At 39.3% G+C, this 16,526-nt stretch overlaps 1 protein-coding gene and 1 long non-coding RNA gene across 3 annotated transcripts in view; one reads left to right on the top strand and one right to left on the bottom strand.

Moving 5' to 3' along the window:
* LOC137089162 (ephrin type-B receptor 1-B) overlaps positions 1-16,526 on the bottom strand; it is a 319,379-nt gene that overhangs the window by 121,035 nt on the left and 181,818 nt on the right. For both annotated transcript variants that reach the window (XM_067452662.1, XM_067452663.1), the window contains exon 4: positions 4,345-4,500. In XM_067452662.1, the coding sequence (XP_067308763.1) occupies positions 4,345-4,500 (156 nt within the window). The remainder of the gene's footprint in view (positions 1-4,344; positions 4,501-16,526) is intronic.
* LOC137089163 (uncharacterized) lies at positions 167-2,390 on the top strand. The gene is made up of 3 exons (XR_010907643.1): positions 167-271; positions 939-1,107; positions 2,257-2,390. It is a non-coding gene; the product is annotated as an uncharacterized lncRNA (long non-coding RNA).

The following is a 16,526-nucleotide window of genomic DNA, read 5'->3' as shown; positions in this document are numbered from 1 at the left end:
TGTCCGTTTCGCTGTTTTGCCGAATATAGCTTGCTAGCTCCTGTCATTCTGTTTGTAATCTAGCTAACGATAAAGTGCCTTAAACTGAACTGCGCACGTTCATCTTAGAAAAATTATTTCTAAGTGTAGTAATCATAAAAGGTGTCTTTTTTTTTTTTTTTTTTTTGCACGTGCTGAAAGTCCGGTGGTCTGTGGAAAGTTTTTTTATAGCGGGCTTTGACTTTGAGAAGAACGTCTCGTCTGCCTTCTGTCAGTGAGTTAGTTTAAAAAGGTAGCTTATGTTTGCTCTTTTCTTATAACTGTTAAAGCATATATCAAGAACAGATTTTATAACATTATTGTATATATTTGTATAAATATATTTTTTGTCCGTTTTGCTGTTTTGCCGAACATAGCGGCTAGCTCCTGTCAGTTTGTAATACGATAAAGTGCCAAATCTTAAACTGAACTGTGCACGTTCATCTTAGAAAAAATATTTTCAAGTGTGTAGTTATCATAAAAGGTGTCTTTCTCATTGAAGGTGGTCTGTGGAAAGGTTTTTTTTTTTTTTTTATGGCGGGCTTTGACTTCTGAGAAGATCGTCTCGTCTGCCTCCTGTCAGTGAGTTAACGTTAGTTTATAAAGGTAGCTTATGTTTGCTCTTTTCTTATAACTGTTAAAACATTTATCAAGAACATTTTTTATAACATTATCGTATATATATATATAATTTTTTTCTTCCTTTTTTTTCGTATAATCTTCCCTAATTTTGTAGAAGTTAATTCTGTAATTTTTTTAAATGTCTTTGAGTTGTTGATGGAGGGTGCGGTGGTCAAAGGAGATAATGTTCAAGTGGATCTGTGTAAGTCTTTCTCCACTTAAACATGAATGTTAGGTGTTCATGTTAGGTGGCAATAGTGTGTTGTGCAGCTTTTAGTTATATTGTTAATGGGTTTCAGGAGAGATACTGCGCGGCGCAGACACATGGATTATGTCCATGGAAGGAGCATGTGTGATGGGGCCCCACAGCAACCTCCTGCATGGATTGGCAGCAGTCTTCGCTGCCTACTATGTCTTCAACTTGCAATATCCAGCAGAAGCCGCAAGCACACTTGAATTCATTCAGAGGTGTGTTTAAACATGGCACTGTCATGCTTAATTTTATAGGCATTGATTAGCTGTTTCAGGTGTGTTTGATTGGGTTTGGATTTAAACTGTGCAGAACAGTGGCCCTCCAGGACCGACATTGGGGACCCCTGCCTTAAAGGGTTAGTTCACCCAAAAATGAAAATTAGATGTTTATCTGCTTAGCCCAGTGCATCCAACATGTAGGTGTGTTTGTTTCTTAAGTAGAACACAAATGAAGATTTTTAACTCCAACCGTTGCTGCGCCAGTCATATAATGGGGTGAATAGGTAACAATTCTATGAGAGCAAAACAAACAAAAAAAACATGCTTAGACAATGTGCATAAAAAACCCTGCTGCTCCTGACGACACATTGATTTCTTAAGACACAAACCGATCGGTTTCTGTGAGAAACACAACACTATTTATGTTATTTATTTTTTTTACCTCATATCCCAACGAGTCTCATCAAGTTTTCCCATTGGCTATTACTTCCGTCTGGTGAGGTCAAGCTGGTGTGATCATAGATATATATTATGTAGAATCCTCATTCGGCCGATCCGTGCCGGCACTAATGAGGCATATATATATATATATATATATATATATATATATATATATATATATATATATATATATATATATATATATATATATATATATATATATATATATCTATGATCGCACCATCTTGACCTTACCAGACGGAAGAAATAGCCTATGGGAAAACTTGATGAGACTCATCGGGATATGAGGTAAAAAAAATTACATAAATACTGTTGAGTTTCTCACAGAAACCGATCGGTTCGTGTCTTAACAAATCAATGTGTTGTCAGGAGCAGCAGGGTTTTTGTGCACGTTGCCTAAGCATTTTTGTTTGTGTGTTTGTCTCTCATAGAGCCTTATCCATTCACATGATTATTTGACTGGCACACAGCAACGGTTGGAGTTAAAAATCTTAATTTGTGTTCTACTGAAGAACCAAACACACCTACTGTGTTGGATGCACAAGGGGGTAAGCAGATAAACATCAAATTTTAATTTTTGGGTGAACTAACCCTTTAATGTCTCATGTCATGGTTATGACCATGTCATATCAGTCTTAAATGTTACCTGATAAGTGTGTTTCCCCCCCCCCCCCCTGTTTTCAGAGCCTTTTGCGGCATAAATCCCCAGACGGGCAGCAAGGCAGAGAAAAAACGAGGGCTGAACACACCAGTTTGCACTCTTCTGAGAAAACTGCTGGATTTTGAATTGGTGGGTAAGGGACATTAGTGGCAAGGGGACACTACAGGACAATAGGAGACGTGTCAATAAACTTAAAGGTTTAGTTCACCCAAAAATGAAAATGATTTCATTAATTACTCACCCTCATGTTGTTGGACACCTGTACCACCTTCGTTCATCTTCAGAACACAAATGAAGATATTTTTGTTGAAAGCTGATGGCTGAGAAAGGCTTCAGATAGGCCTCCATTGGCATTCAGTACATTCCCAACCACAAGACCAATAAAGGCACTAAAAACATCGATACAAAGTCCATCTCACTACAGTGGCTGTACAATAATTTTACAATGCAACGAAAATAGTTTTTGTGCACAAAAAAGAATCAAAATAATGACTTAATCTGCCAAGTTATTGTCTTCCGTGTAGGTCTCTGTGAGCTCAGGCCATAGCGGCATTCCTCCTCTTCTGGGTCATGAACGGTGGGTCTGCGTCATATTCTCGCGCATGCGTCGAGTTCACGTCAATAACTTGGTGGATAAAGTCATTATTTTGATTTTTGTGCGCACAATAACTTGTAAAATTATTGCACCACGACTATAGTGAGATGGACTTTGTATTGATGTGTTTAGTGCCTTTATTGGTCTTGTGGTTGGGAATGTACTGAATGCCAATGGAGGCCTATCTGAAGCCTTTCTCAGCCATCAGCTTTCAACAAAAATATCTTCATTTGTGTTCTGAAGATAAACGAAGGTGTTACGGGTGTCCAACAACATGAGGGTGAGTAATTAATTAAATAATTTTCATTTTTGGGTGAACTAACCCTTTAATCACAATATTGGTTTGATGTGTTTGAAATTGCTGATTTTTTTCTCTTTTGTTATATTACTCGTGTAAAGCAATAGCAGATGGAAAGCATCTCTTGTGTTGCAATGTACAGGGACAGTGATTTTAAATGTTAAAGATTGTTGTAAATGAGTGATTGTGCATTGTGCACTCTGTGTTCTCTTAAATTTAAGAGAAAATAAAAAAAATTATAAAAAATACTAGTGTTTTGTTTTTCTTTGTAGAAGTTTGAAAGAGGGACATTTATCCAAGTTACAACATTTAATTGTAATATTTACAATATTCTCTCCTGTGAAAATACAGGAAATCCCTAAAATTACAGGAAATTCCTGGCTACTGAGTTGCCGTAAATATAAAATTTTGCTGTAATATTTACAGTATTTTATCCTGTGAAAATACAGGAAATTCCTGTAAAAGTACCAGTAAATTTACATGATTGTATTGTATTAAATACAGTACCTTGTTGTAGTCATTTTACAATAACAGTCCTGTAAACTGTTTACAGTAAATTTACGGCAACTATTAGCCAGGAATTTCCTGTAAAATTACAAGAAATTTCTAACAGTGTAATATGTCATTAGCTGGACAATCGAGTTTGTGTAGTATCGAGTTGTTCATGAGAACTGCTTGTGTTTTGTGATTGCTATAACTCTAATCTGGTCATAATTGTAATATGTCATTAGTTGGACTGTCGGCTCGTGTTCTGTTGAGTTGTTCATGAGAACGGTTTGTGTTTTTGTGATGGATATTCACTTTTTCATTGAATATTCGACCTGGATTAGTAACACACAGATTCTGCCATAGTCGTTGACTAGGTTACATATGTGTGGGACGGAGCTTTCAAAATAGGGCCGAGACCCTTTTTGGGGGTAGTGGCATGTTTGTTTTAGTGATTTGAAATTTAAAAAAACGGTTACCAATAAGCACTTACTCCACCTTTAAAACCCACTTGGGTTCAAATCAAAACATTTATGTTTAAATGGACATTATGTCTTTTCGTCAAGTTGGCTCAGATGGTTTCATTAGCTGCCTCGGTTTGGTCTACAACTTATTGCTGGTGCAGACCAAGAAGACTCAAACTGCTTCCAAAACGATGTTATGACCTGACCGCTTCAGTTTAATGCTAATGATAATGACAAAAACAGTAATATGATGATGATAATGACTCACTGGTGCAGGGCATGTCTGGCTGCTCTCCGTCTGCTCTGTAGTAGCCGTTCCTGCAGACACAGATGGTGGCCGCTTCAGATGTAGACCTACTGTTAGACGGACACTGAAGACACAAACCCGTCCCTTGACTGGACTTGAATGTTCCTGGAGGACAAGCTAAAAAGAGAGAGAGAAATCTTGTTAGTGAGCTATTCTGACAATTTCCTTTAGACTTGTGATAAGACCACCTCATTGCTTCAATCAAACACCATTTGCATCTGAGCTATTAGGGAATATTTATTGTAGAACTTGTATATGAGCTTGGCTTTCTTGCAACAGAAAGCCAGAAAAACGAAAATATGCTCATCCTTTTCCAGTGCATCTCATAACTTGGATAACTGGATAAGAATTTTATGTCTTTTTGTGCAACGTGGAGACCACCAGAAATGATATTATGAGCTCTAAGAGTGAGAAGCACAGGATGCTCCCACTATTAACCTGCAATATGCTGCTTGGGAAACAATTTGACCACGTTATACATATGCAATGCATTAGTAACACAGTGTCTGAAGGAGTCAGCGTCTGTTTCTTTGCGTTCATGAGAGCAAAGAGTGTTTTACAAGCAAGGGGGAGACATTTTCATTTTGTGAGGCCTGTTTCAAGTGAATCGAGTGAAACAGAGCAAAGGTGCTCACAAGACAACCTGATGTCAGCAAAATCAAAGAAGATAAAAGGCAGAGTGTTTTCTGATTGGATTAAACACACACACACACCCACATACACACACACACACACACACACACACACACACACACACACACACACACACACACACACACACACACACACACACACACACACACACACACACACACACACACATTTGTTTTTTGTGAAATGTGGGGATATTCCATAGGAGCAATGGATTTTATACCATACAAATTGTATTTTCTATCCCCCTACACTGTCCCTGCCCCTAAACCTACCCATTAAAGGAAACATTCTGCATTTTACTTTCTCAAAAAAAAAATAAAAAAAATCAACCTGTATGATTTATAAGCCTTTTGTAAAGTGGGGACCATGGCCAATGTCCTCATATTTCACAATCTCCTTGCAATACCACTAACAAAGGTTAGTGGTATTATAAGAAAGTAGAAGCAATTGGTAACAAAAGCAACACAGCCATGACATGGTAGGCCACTTAAAATTACAGAGTGGGGTCAGCAAATGCTGAGGAGCACAGTGCAGAGAAATGGACAACTTTCTGCAGAGTCAATAGCTACAGACCTCCAAACTCTGTGTGGCCTTCAGATCAGCTCAAGAACAGGGCGTAGAGAGCTTCATGGAATGGGTTTCATGGTCGAGCATCTGCATCCAAGCCTTACATCACCAAGTGCAGTGCAAAGCGTTGGATGCAGAGGTGTAAAGCACCTCGCCACTGGACTCTAGAGGAGTAGAGACATGTTCTCTGGAGTGATGGATTCACACTTCTCTGTCTGGCAATCTGATGGAGTCTGGGTTAAGCGGTTGCCAGGAGAACGGTACTTGCCTGACTGCATTGTACCAAGTGTAAAGTTTGGTGGAGGTGGGATTATGGTGTGGGGTTATTTTTCAAAGGTTGGGCTTGGCCCAAGTGAAAGGAACTCTCAATGCCTTCTAGTCCAAACTCAGTGCCTGACCTCACAAATGCACTTCTAGAGAATGGTCAAAATTCCCATAAACTCCTTAACCTTGTGCCTTCTCAGAAAAGTTAAAGCTGTTATAGACGCAAAGGGTGGACCAACTCCATATTAAACCCGATTGATTAAGAATGTGATGTCAAGTAAATGTGCATGTAAAGGCAGGCCTCCCAAAACTTTTGGCAATGTACACACATGTAAATAAACTTGAAAATTGTATTGTGATGTGTCAGTTACAGCGATTTTGTGCTGCTTGGCATCACTTTAAACCATCACTTTTACGCACATTTAATGAACTTAGTCATTATTTTTAAAGCTTTAGAAATAGTATTTCAGCATCCAAATATTATGGACATGCTGGCTTTAACTCCAGGGCTTTTAAGGCACGGCAGAGAGTGGTGAATAAATTATGCTTGCCTTTCCAGGCTGGGTTTAACTCTCTGAATAAAGAGCTGAATAAAGTGATTCATGTACCCGTTTATCATTAATTCTGCAGCTATTTGAGAGGGGCACTTTCTGCTGGTTCAGCTGTATGATCACAAAGATCAGGACATGGGTCTGAGTGTCTTAAATGTGATCTGATCACAGTGTACTGCTGGTGACACTGACCAAGAAAATAGAGAGGCACATATCATATTGATCACATTCACTCAATGTTTTATTTATTATTTTCTCTGATGCCCATTTATAAGGTTACTCAAAGTTTAATACACCAAAACAGTCATTCAGAATTAAACAGGATGTTTTTGCTACTGACCTTTAAGACTTCTAGAACTTTCTATAGTCATTCAACATTTCTCCATAATACAACCACTTCTGAGGTTAAAACGCTCCCATTTTGCATTGGGGAAAAACGTCCACGCACTCTCCACCAAGCAATATTTCATGTCAGCACTAGATCAATGTAATCTGTCATTAATACCTTGATTAACTGGCATTACGGCAGTGACAGACGGGATGTTTCAGGTCGCAGTGGACCTGGATCGACCTGTTCGCATTTAGAACTGTTATTTGCATGCCATGAATATGCATCAAACTCATGAATATGAATTAAGGGCAAACATGAGCTATATGGAGAATTTAAGATGTGGGTATGATTACTACACTTATCAATTTACATACAAAGATGGATGAATGGCAGAAATTAATAAAATGGTGTGAGATGGAAGACGTGTAGTGTGAGAAAGGGAGGGAGTGTGTCTCTCCTTTAATGAGAGAGGACAGGATAATTCATCCCTCCTTCCATCCATATGAAGGAGTGTGACCTGCGCCGCGTGTGAAATCAAACCTCTGTTCCTGAATATCTGCAGCCTTTGAAGAAATTAATTAGATGCTATATAGCTCATTAAAAGTTTAGAGGGTCGGGTCCACTTTATTACTCTGTTCTTTTATCTATCCATCTACTCACCCACAGACTTATTCATTTAGTCATTAATAAATAAGGGGAGGAGAGGAGATTAGACATATATGAAAAGATGGAGAAGAGCATATTATAATTGAAGGAAGAAAGACAACGAGGGGAAAGGGAAAGAAAAAAAGGCAAAGAGAAAAAGAAAGACGAAGTAGAAATAAAGAGAAAAGAAGAGACAATAAGAGAAAAGAAAAAAGAACGGAAAGGGAGAAAAGGAAAGAAAAGGAAAAAGAACAGATGGAAAAAAGAGAAAATGGAAAGAAAAGGAACAGATAAAAGGAAGGGAAAAAAGGCAAGGAAAAGGGAAAAGGAAAGGGAAGGGAAGGGAAGGAAGGGAAGGAAGGGAAGGGAAGGGAAGGAAGGAAGGAAGGGAAGGGAAGGGAAGGGAAGGGAAGAGGAAGGAAGGGAAGGAAGGGGAAGGAAGGGAAGAGGGGAAGGAAGGGAAGGGAAGGGAAGGAAAGGGAGGGAAGGGAAGGAAAGGGAAGGAAGGGAAGGGAAGGAAGGAAGGGAAGGAAAGGAAAGGAAAGGAAAGGAAAGGAAAGGAAAGGAAAGGAAAGGAAAGGAAAGGAAAGGAAAGGAAAGGAAAGGAAAGGAAAGGAAAGGAAAGGAAAGGAAAGGAAAGAAAGGAAAGGAAAGGAAAGGAAAGGAAAGGAAAGGAAAGGAAAGAAAGGAAAGGAAAGGAAAGGAAAGGGATTAGAGGAATCCACACAGTATATTGCAGGGAATAAGAGAAACATTTGGTGTGGAGCCCCCCCGACACACACACACACACACACAGCAGAATGTGTGAAGGTGTGGGTGTTTGACAGACAGCTTCTGACCCAGCCATATGACACACACACACACACACACACACACACACACACACGCTCACACACGCACACACACAGACACAAAAACACACACACACACACACACACAATCACACTCAAATGCTTCTCTCGTCCCGCACACGCCACATTCTCGCAGTTACAAAACACGCCTGTTTGTCACCACGACAGCACGCGCTGCAGCCGTGACCTCTGAAACCTGCGGCCCACTCGTGCAGGCCAGAACAACAGACGGGGAAACTCCTGCACGTGGAGCCTCACGTTAGAAGCCGCAGAATGATCTGCCCTGATCTGCTTTGTTTGTCTTTGGGAAAAGGATGAAATAAGGTATAAGAGGTAATGATTTATTTATAAAGCTGTTTCTGAGCGGTGCAACCCAAAGTTTGCTTGTGCACAGCACATTTTACAGAGGACAGCTTTCAGAACCTGGAGAGAACAACACCGCTATATACAAAGATTACTTAACACAGTGAAACATTCTGCTCCTAAAGTTGATTCTCATCGATCGGCTTGATCATCCATATTTTAAGAATCCCACACAGGCTCCAACTGATAAAGTAAAAGCGATGAACTTATTAAATGTGCTTACAATTGCTTAAAGTCTTGGATGCTTGGTAAGGGACACGCTTGAGGTGTTTGGTCAATCACAAAGCAGTGGGTCAAGATGGCCAAAGCTTTTCGAAAGCAGGGGATTTGTAGAAATCAGCTACTTTCAGACAGACTGGGAATAGAGAAGCTGCAATAATGTACAATATGTGATTTTTTTTTTTTTTTTTTTTTACATTAAAGCTATCAAATCAGTTAATCACATCTATCATAAAAGCACGGTTGTGTGTGTGTGTGTGTGTGTGTGTGTGTGTGTGTGTGTGTGTGTGTGTGTGTGTGTGTGTGTGTGTGTGTGTGTGTGTGTGTGTGTGTGTGTGTGTGTGTGTGTGTGTGTGTGTGTGTGTGTGTGTGTGTGTGTAGATAGATAGATAGATAGATAGACAGACAGACAGACAGACAGACAGACAGACAGACAGACAGTAAACAGAATGAGAATATGGATCCATCATGCCTGGTTACCACTGTGCAGGCTGGTGGCGGTGGTGTAATGGTGTGGGGGATGTTTTATTGGTGCACTTTAGGCCACACTTGGCGCACAACAGTAGTCCGGCCAGGATATTGTAATTTAAATGTTGTTTTAGCATCCCTCAACTGATGCAAATGTTGACGTGTTGTGTTTTGGCCTGAAGCTCCGCCCTCCACCTATCTACCAATCACAAAGTCAGTAGAGTTTGTAGCTCTACAAACAGTAGAGTTTGTAGCTCTGCAGTTTGTAGCTGCAGCTACAAACGTTCCTGCTGATCCTGCAGCCTATCTGGCAACCTCGAGTCAGGGGGAGGAGGAGAGGGGATAGTGAGTGCAGAACCAGTTTTGGTCACAACAATCTTACATACACTTCATTTGAGCTAGCCCCCCCTAAAATGCATGTCTGAGCATTTTTAACTGAAAGCAACTTATCTTAAAATATGTCAGTTGCATTAAATTTCCTAATCAAACTAAGGCCTAAGCTGGCTAAATCTAAGCCCTGTTTGTGAAACTGGCCATAGGTTGAATTCAAGGTGATTGGGACACTTTTTGCCATTGAGATGACTTGGAAATAGTGTCCCAATCACCCTGAATTCACCTTATATATCTGATAGTGTGTACTATATATGCGTCCAGTGGGTTGGTGAAACAATTGTGGTATATTTTGGCCTTTAGTGGAGATTTTGTCAGTTAGTTGTGGTTGAAAGTGCTTGTGAGATCTGTGTATGCATTAGAGAGATCTGTTTGTACATTATGATGATGTTTGAGATATTTCTGTCATGTAAAACAAGTTTGACCTCTTCTCAATGTACACCGCTAACGGTCCATGAAAGATCTGAGATGCCACGACTCAGTTTAGTCAGTGAGGCTGTTGGAGTGTGTCTGTAAATGCTGATTGTGTGTTTGGTGTGCTTGATTTTCAGGCTTCGATCTCGTGGTTGTCTCCTCAGGCTTTGCCTACAGCTACAAAGATGGGGGTCTTCTCAGACAACCACAGCAGAAGACAGAAACCAAGCACTCAGCTGTTGCGAGTGTTGTGTTTGAGCGCTAGCCCTCAGGGGTTGTCTTTCAGCTACAGGTATTTTTACAGCAGATGTTGGTCCACTCTCAGTGTTCGAGAGTCTGCAAGTTTGACGGTTCAGCAAATATAATAATCTACTACTTAGACAAAAAATGAACGCTCCCGGAACATCTAAATTTAAAACCTCATGTCATGTTCTGTTAAAGGATTACAACATAAAATGTTGTCCAAATATGTGTACTTCCTCAATCCCTACCATGTAGTTTTCAAACAAAGCATAGTACATCACATTAGAAGTGATAGCAGTGATTACACAACACAGTTTTTATACAGAAATATTAACCAGTTTTTATACAGGAATAAGAACAGAGGATTATGTGGCACGGAAAACTAAAGAGCAATGGCCGCTGGAAATACAGCTTTACCATTAAAGGAATAAATTACATTTGAAAATACATTAAAATAGAAAACATTTATTTTAAAGGTGTCATGAACTGGCTTTTTTGATATTTTTATACTGTTGTCTGAGGTCAACTTATGACGTTCGTGTGGGTTTTACATTCAAAAACATCATAATGAATAAGTAATAATAGGCTATTTTCTACACTGGTTTTGAGGCTCGCTCCTGAACGCTGGGTTCTGATGGGCGTGGCGCACTGGAGACTTGGAAGTAAACGCCCACGGCTAGGATTGGATAAGATTTGCATATTTAATGAGCTTCTGCACCCCTGTCAGATCACATAAGGGATTGTTTTGAAAGCGGCAACTGGAATGATTCTCTCACAGGGCTCACAAAACATCTTTAATAAACACAATGATTTCATCCAACCGCGGTTGATTGGATTTTTTTTTTTTTTTCGGTGGATAAAAGCGCAAACCGGACACACAAACAAGCAAGTGCCCTTCAAATATCAAGTCAAGAGAGTGAACAACGCAGATAAAGGAAGGTTTATTATTTCACTATTTAAGATTCATTGGCCTGTCAACAGGCTTACTGTTTTGGTAGCCCGTCTGTAAAACACATAGCCGGGACAATGAAACGAATATCTGAAATTATATTAAATCATACAACTCTACCTAAAACTTAATAGTGTTAATGCCAGCATGGTAGTTTGTAGTAGGTCATCATCGGAAGGAGGAACAACTTGCACATTACTTGCCTAGAAATCTAGATGTACCCTAGCGGCAGCAAATCTAATCTGCTGCGAGTGTAGTCTAGCAACTCTCAATACACTTCTGAGCTGTAAAAAACAAACTCTGGTCAGGCCAATCACATCGTGTATAGAGTCGGTGGGCGGGCATAACAATGACGGCGGACTCGAGTTGTGACGGTTCTCCGCGTGCTACTTGTAAACAAAGAAACTGAGCTTGCGGTCTTTCGAAACAGCTTTGGTCGTGACTCTGGAAGACTTGGAGTTAAGCTTTTCTCAGAGTAAAGAACAAAGAACGGCACTGAAGTCATTCTTAAAAAGGGAAGATGTGTTCGGAGTTTGCCGACTGGATGCGGCAAAAGTTTAATCTGTCAACTAGCTCTGCTTCACCTTCGTTGCTCTGGTTGGTGGTAGCGCTATCCTATCGCGTGCAGAGGGAGTTTGAAAGACAACCGTTTATCCCGCCCCTCGGATTGAGCCCTGTCAATGGTGATTTTCCAGACCAAACATCTTGATGTGGGTCTGGCTTGTCAGGCGAGCACATTACAGTATTAAACTGAAAATCTCTTGAAAAAATTAAGTACAAAAATATGAATGAAATACAAAAGAATAAACACATTCATGCATCTAAACAAACTAAATAAAATGAACTGAAAAGCAACAAACACAATTCAAAATAAAATAAAAACAGACCATTTCAGACCATGATAGATGCGTGTGAAGGTGATGTGAGCTCGGTCAGGTTGTGAAGCGTCCCTCGGGCTACTGTTTACAGTTTAAGCTCCTGTTTAATATGGAGTGTCTAGAGCTGAATCAGCTACTGTGAACAGCCCACAGTCAACGTGAGCGAGTGTGTGAGCGCGAATGCGTTTAAAAATGTATCTTTATGCCTTTCGAGCACATTCCTTAAGCACACACACATAAATAAAACACTCCCACGCGAACCCGCATGTCCACTGGCTTTCTGACATTGCAAAATGCTATTCTCACTGCGACATTTTCCGCTAATTGTCTCGCGCCTGTTCAGCATGACATGAATTAATTCAGGGCCCTTTCTCTCGGTCCCAGGCGCTACAAGGGTCAACTCGGCAAAGAAATGATGACGGAGGGGAACTGAGGACAAGGAACGAGGGAATGAGGTGTGAAAAAAAAGAAGCATTGAACAACAAAAGATAGCAAAAAAAGCACTGGGTTTTAATTTGGCATTAACGCTACAAACTTTTTCTAATTGACCTTGCGCATTAGGAGCACGTGGCTCAGGAGTTAAGCGCATTAATTAGCGCAGGGACGTCTCTCCGCAGCGTTCTGTCAAAGCAGACACGGGAAAGAAAAAATCCACCCAGCTTTTCTGTTCAATCTCAGCCGGGGCGAGAAAAGCCATGTTGCTGAAAGCTGAGATCAGCTGGCACAAAGCCCAGCTCACAGGCGGACTCATTCAGGCCGGGCTGGGAGGAACGGGCATTTATTCCTCAAAAGAGCAATAAAGCCATTACAGCGAGTAGGGAAAGGAAACATCGCTCATGCATGTCTGCTGAAACATCAGTCAATAGAGCGGGTTTTTGCTTGAGCATGTATATATATGTACTCTTGTGAACTCTTGCTTTACATAGCATAAAATTGTTCACCTTGGCAGGAAGACTGATATGTAAATCAATCAACCTAAATTTGATTTCTTACAAAAGTAAATCTAATAGCAATGGATATTCTCTTGATTTGCATGTCATGCTGCCTTCACATGCTATCAGAATTAAATACGAGTTTCCTAGTAAAAAAAAAAATGGATATGAATGCCCTCTTGATTTTGATACCCGAGAGAGATGGCCGTGCCATAAACTTTAAACATGGCGGCAGGGAGAACGATTGCTGCTGCTCTTTATTAGTTTTTTTTTCCACAACAGCTACATCACATTTTCTTGTCATTAAAGTAGTGCATATTTACATATATGAATAATCACTTGAAGCATATTTTATGTTTTATACACAGCGGAAATCTGAGAGTTTCCAGAACTATCTAGATAGTGTGGTGAATGTTGGTTGAGATGAGATGAATGGTTGTGAATGAATGGGATGTAAAAAAAATATTTTAAGGTTTCCTCAATAGGCAGGAATAAACCTATGGAATAAAATAAATGTCCGCCATGATTCCTGTTCTTTCCGACAACGAAGTGCTTGAATTCAACGAGCTTGAAACTTCACAACAGTGGGAAGTAGGACATTTCCAGTAGCAAGTAAATGTCAAATAAAACTGTAAATGGTTTAGTTTATCCCCTAAAAAATTTAATTGTGTCCATTTACACAACCTCATGTCTCATTTTGGCCGGTGCCGATACCGATGCCGATATATGTTTATTTTTTCCCTTTGTTTGGAAACTCAAAAATCAAATCCCTTTGATTTTTTTTTTCATTCTGGTTTCAGATTTCTGAGGTATCCTTACTAAAAGGATTCTTGTTGAAGATAAATTAATGTTAATAAAGTCCTTTTTATGATAAGAGTATATTAAAAGCTCTGAAAATAACAATAATAAAGTCAGTAATTTTTCACCCCAGATGCAGCTGTAACCTAAATATTGTATTTTTGGATTTAACGTTTGTGCACATGAAGTGGGGGTGGCATGACATCCATTGATGCTGTCTTTTAATTCTACAATTATTGTAGAGCTCCTTGGATTATTTTTCATCATCCATTTCGTAAAGTTTTATTACAGATTAATACACTGTATATAAAAGTATTTAATTTACAAGTGTCATGCTTGTGATGTATGACATCATTACTGATTTGTTTATTCAGAACAAGAAGTAACTTCAATTTATTTGTGTATTCTACTTTTCATTGTATTAGTGTACCAACAGCGCACCCACTACATGTATAAATATATAGCGGTCTAGATGGGGGCACTAGGACCTGGAGGAGCTTCTGCTGCTATGGAGGCTGCCGCACGCGCTAGAGAGTGGGACTGGGGAGACGCGATTGGGCTTGTTTTGGGCTAGTTTTGTTGTGAAAACGTGGCAAATCTGCTGCATTCAGTAATTCAAGGCAGCATTTAAAAACAGTCAATATAAATCACTGTACAATGTATTTTCTTGTTTTCACTTGAAGAATGACTGCAGTGCTGACATGGTCTTATCGCTGTAGCACTCCTTGCACACGTGAGTTATTGCAGGCGCATATCAACACGTTACCATATCGGCAAGGCATATCGGCATAATGTTTTCATATCGGCCGATGCCGATTTTTATATTTTAAGCGTTTATCGGCCGATTCCGATGTCGTGCCGATAATATCGTGCATCCCTAATATATATATATATATATACATATATATATGGACAAAAACACTAAATTTATCAAAATATCTACTTTTGTGTTACATATTAGATTTAGAATGACAGGGTAAATAAACAATGACAATGATGATTTTTGGGTAAACTATCCCTTCAAATCTATTTTAAATAGGGATGCTTGATAAACAGCAAATTAACACTTACATTATATATATATATATATATATATATATATATATATATATATATATATATATATATATATATATATATATATATATACCTTTCACGCCACAATCTTAATATAACACCATAGATCTCAATATAATGCCATAAAACGAAATGTGATGCAAAACTTTCCACAATTAGCTAACCATGAGAACCGTAATAGTAAAATATGCAAAAAGAGAGCAAGTCAAATGAAAAGATATTTGCCAATCACAGCAGTGGGCGTTTACACTGAAGTCTCACAGTGGACACACCCCTTCAAACAGAACGTTCAGAGCAAAAGGCTAAAATTGGGGTAGGAAAAATGCCTTTTATTTATAAATGATGTCAATTTTTAATGTAAAAATCATTCTAACATTATAAATGCACCCTCCATCATTAAACAATACAGTTCATGACCCCTTTAAAGATATCAAGGGCACTATCAATACCTTCAGTTATGTATATATTATTTTATAAGGCATATAACCTTTAATATTTGTTTAAAATTATAAATACATTCAGACAACATACATCAAAAGGTGATTGCTCAAGATGTGTAAAACCAGCATATCAGATCGTTCCTTTGCGAAGGCTCTTGCAATTTCTGTGTGAAATATGCATCAGACAATCCACGAACGGCCCGTAGGCGTGTCGTCTGAAGCTGAGACAACTGCTTAGTCAGAGTCCATCAGTGTTAGCTTCATGTAATTCCCACACAAATTTCACTAGCCTCTCACAAACAACAAACAAATAAACCAAAGCAAGGACTTAAACAAAACCCTCTGATCCAAGTCTCACAGAAAACAACTCTCTTTTCTCCTTGAAGTGATGTTTTAATGAGTCCAATTTAAAGTTCAAGGGAAGCGCACAAGTTTTATCTTTCTTTACAGCCTGTGTAAGTAAAAGCCAACACAACTGTTACGTCTTGATTATAGTTCCACCATTGTGCTCTTGCACACGTACGTTATTAAACTGTGAGACTGCACTTCATACGCCGTAATTGAAAATGGAAATGAATTATAAAGGAAATAAGCTACATGGGTTTGCATATTCATGTAATGGGGGTGTGAAGTCATGGAGGGCAGGGAACATCACGGCCTTTTCCATGGCCATTTTGATTAACTTCGGTTCAAGGAATATCAAATATCTCACAGCACAAGCACTTTACAAAGTGAGTCACATCCACGGGCCAAACGCTTAGCCTTTCGGGAAATTCTTCATCTGTAATGTTAATGAAAATCATGATCTGCATATGTACGGCCATAAAGAGGGACGGAAGATAAGCTAAATTAAATCTGCAGCTATCAGATCGAGAAGACAGGGAGATAGAAAGAGACAGCTGCTGAAGTCATAAAGGCCGTTTACACGACAGCGATTACATCGTTTGAGGTCGCTGTGCTGTGTGGCAATGTGTGTCGTGTGAGTTACGATGTCTGCACTCCCATTGGTGGACGCCACACTGCGTGACTGAATATTTGCATAGAGCTGAACTCTGCTCACGTGTCGTATATATATATATATATTACATTTGTAATTATAATTACATATG

The sequence above is a fragment of the Pseudorasbora parva genome, chromosome 9, assembly GCF_024679245.1.
Source record: "Pseudorasbora parva isolate DD20220531a chromosome 9, ASM2467924v1, whole genome shotgun sequence".
NCBI lineage: Eukaryota > Metazoa > Chordata > Actinopteri > Cypriniformes > Gobionidae > Pseudorasbora > Pseudorasbora parva.
Note: the sequence above shows the minus strand (reverse complement) of the source record. Positions and strands in the feature narration are given on the sequence as shown.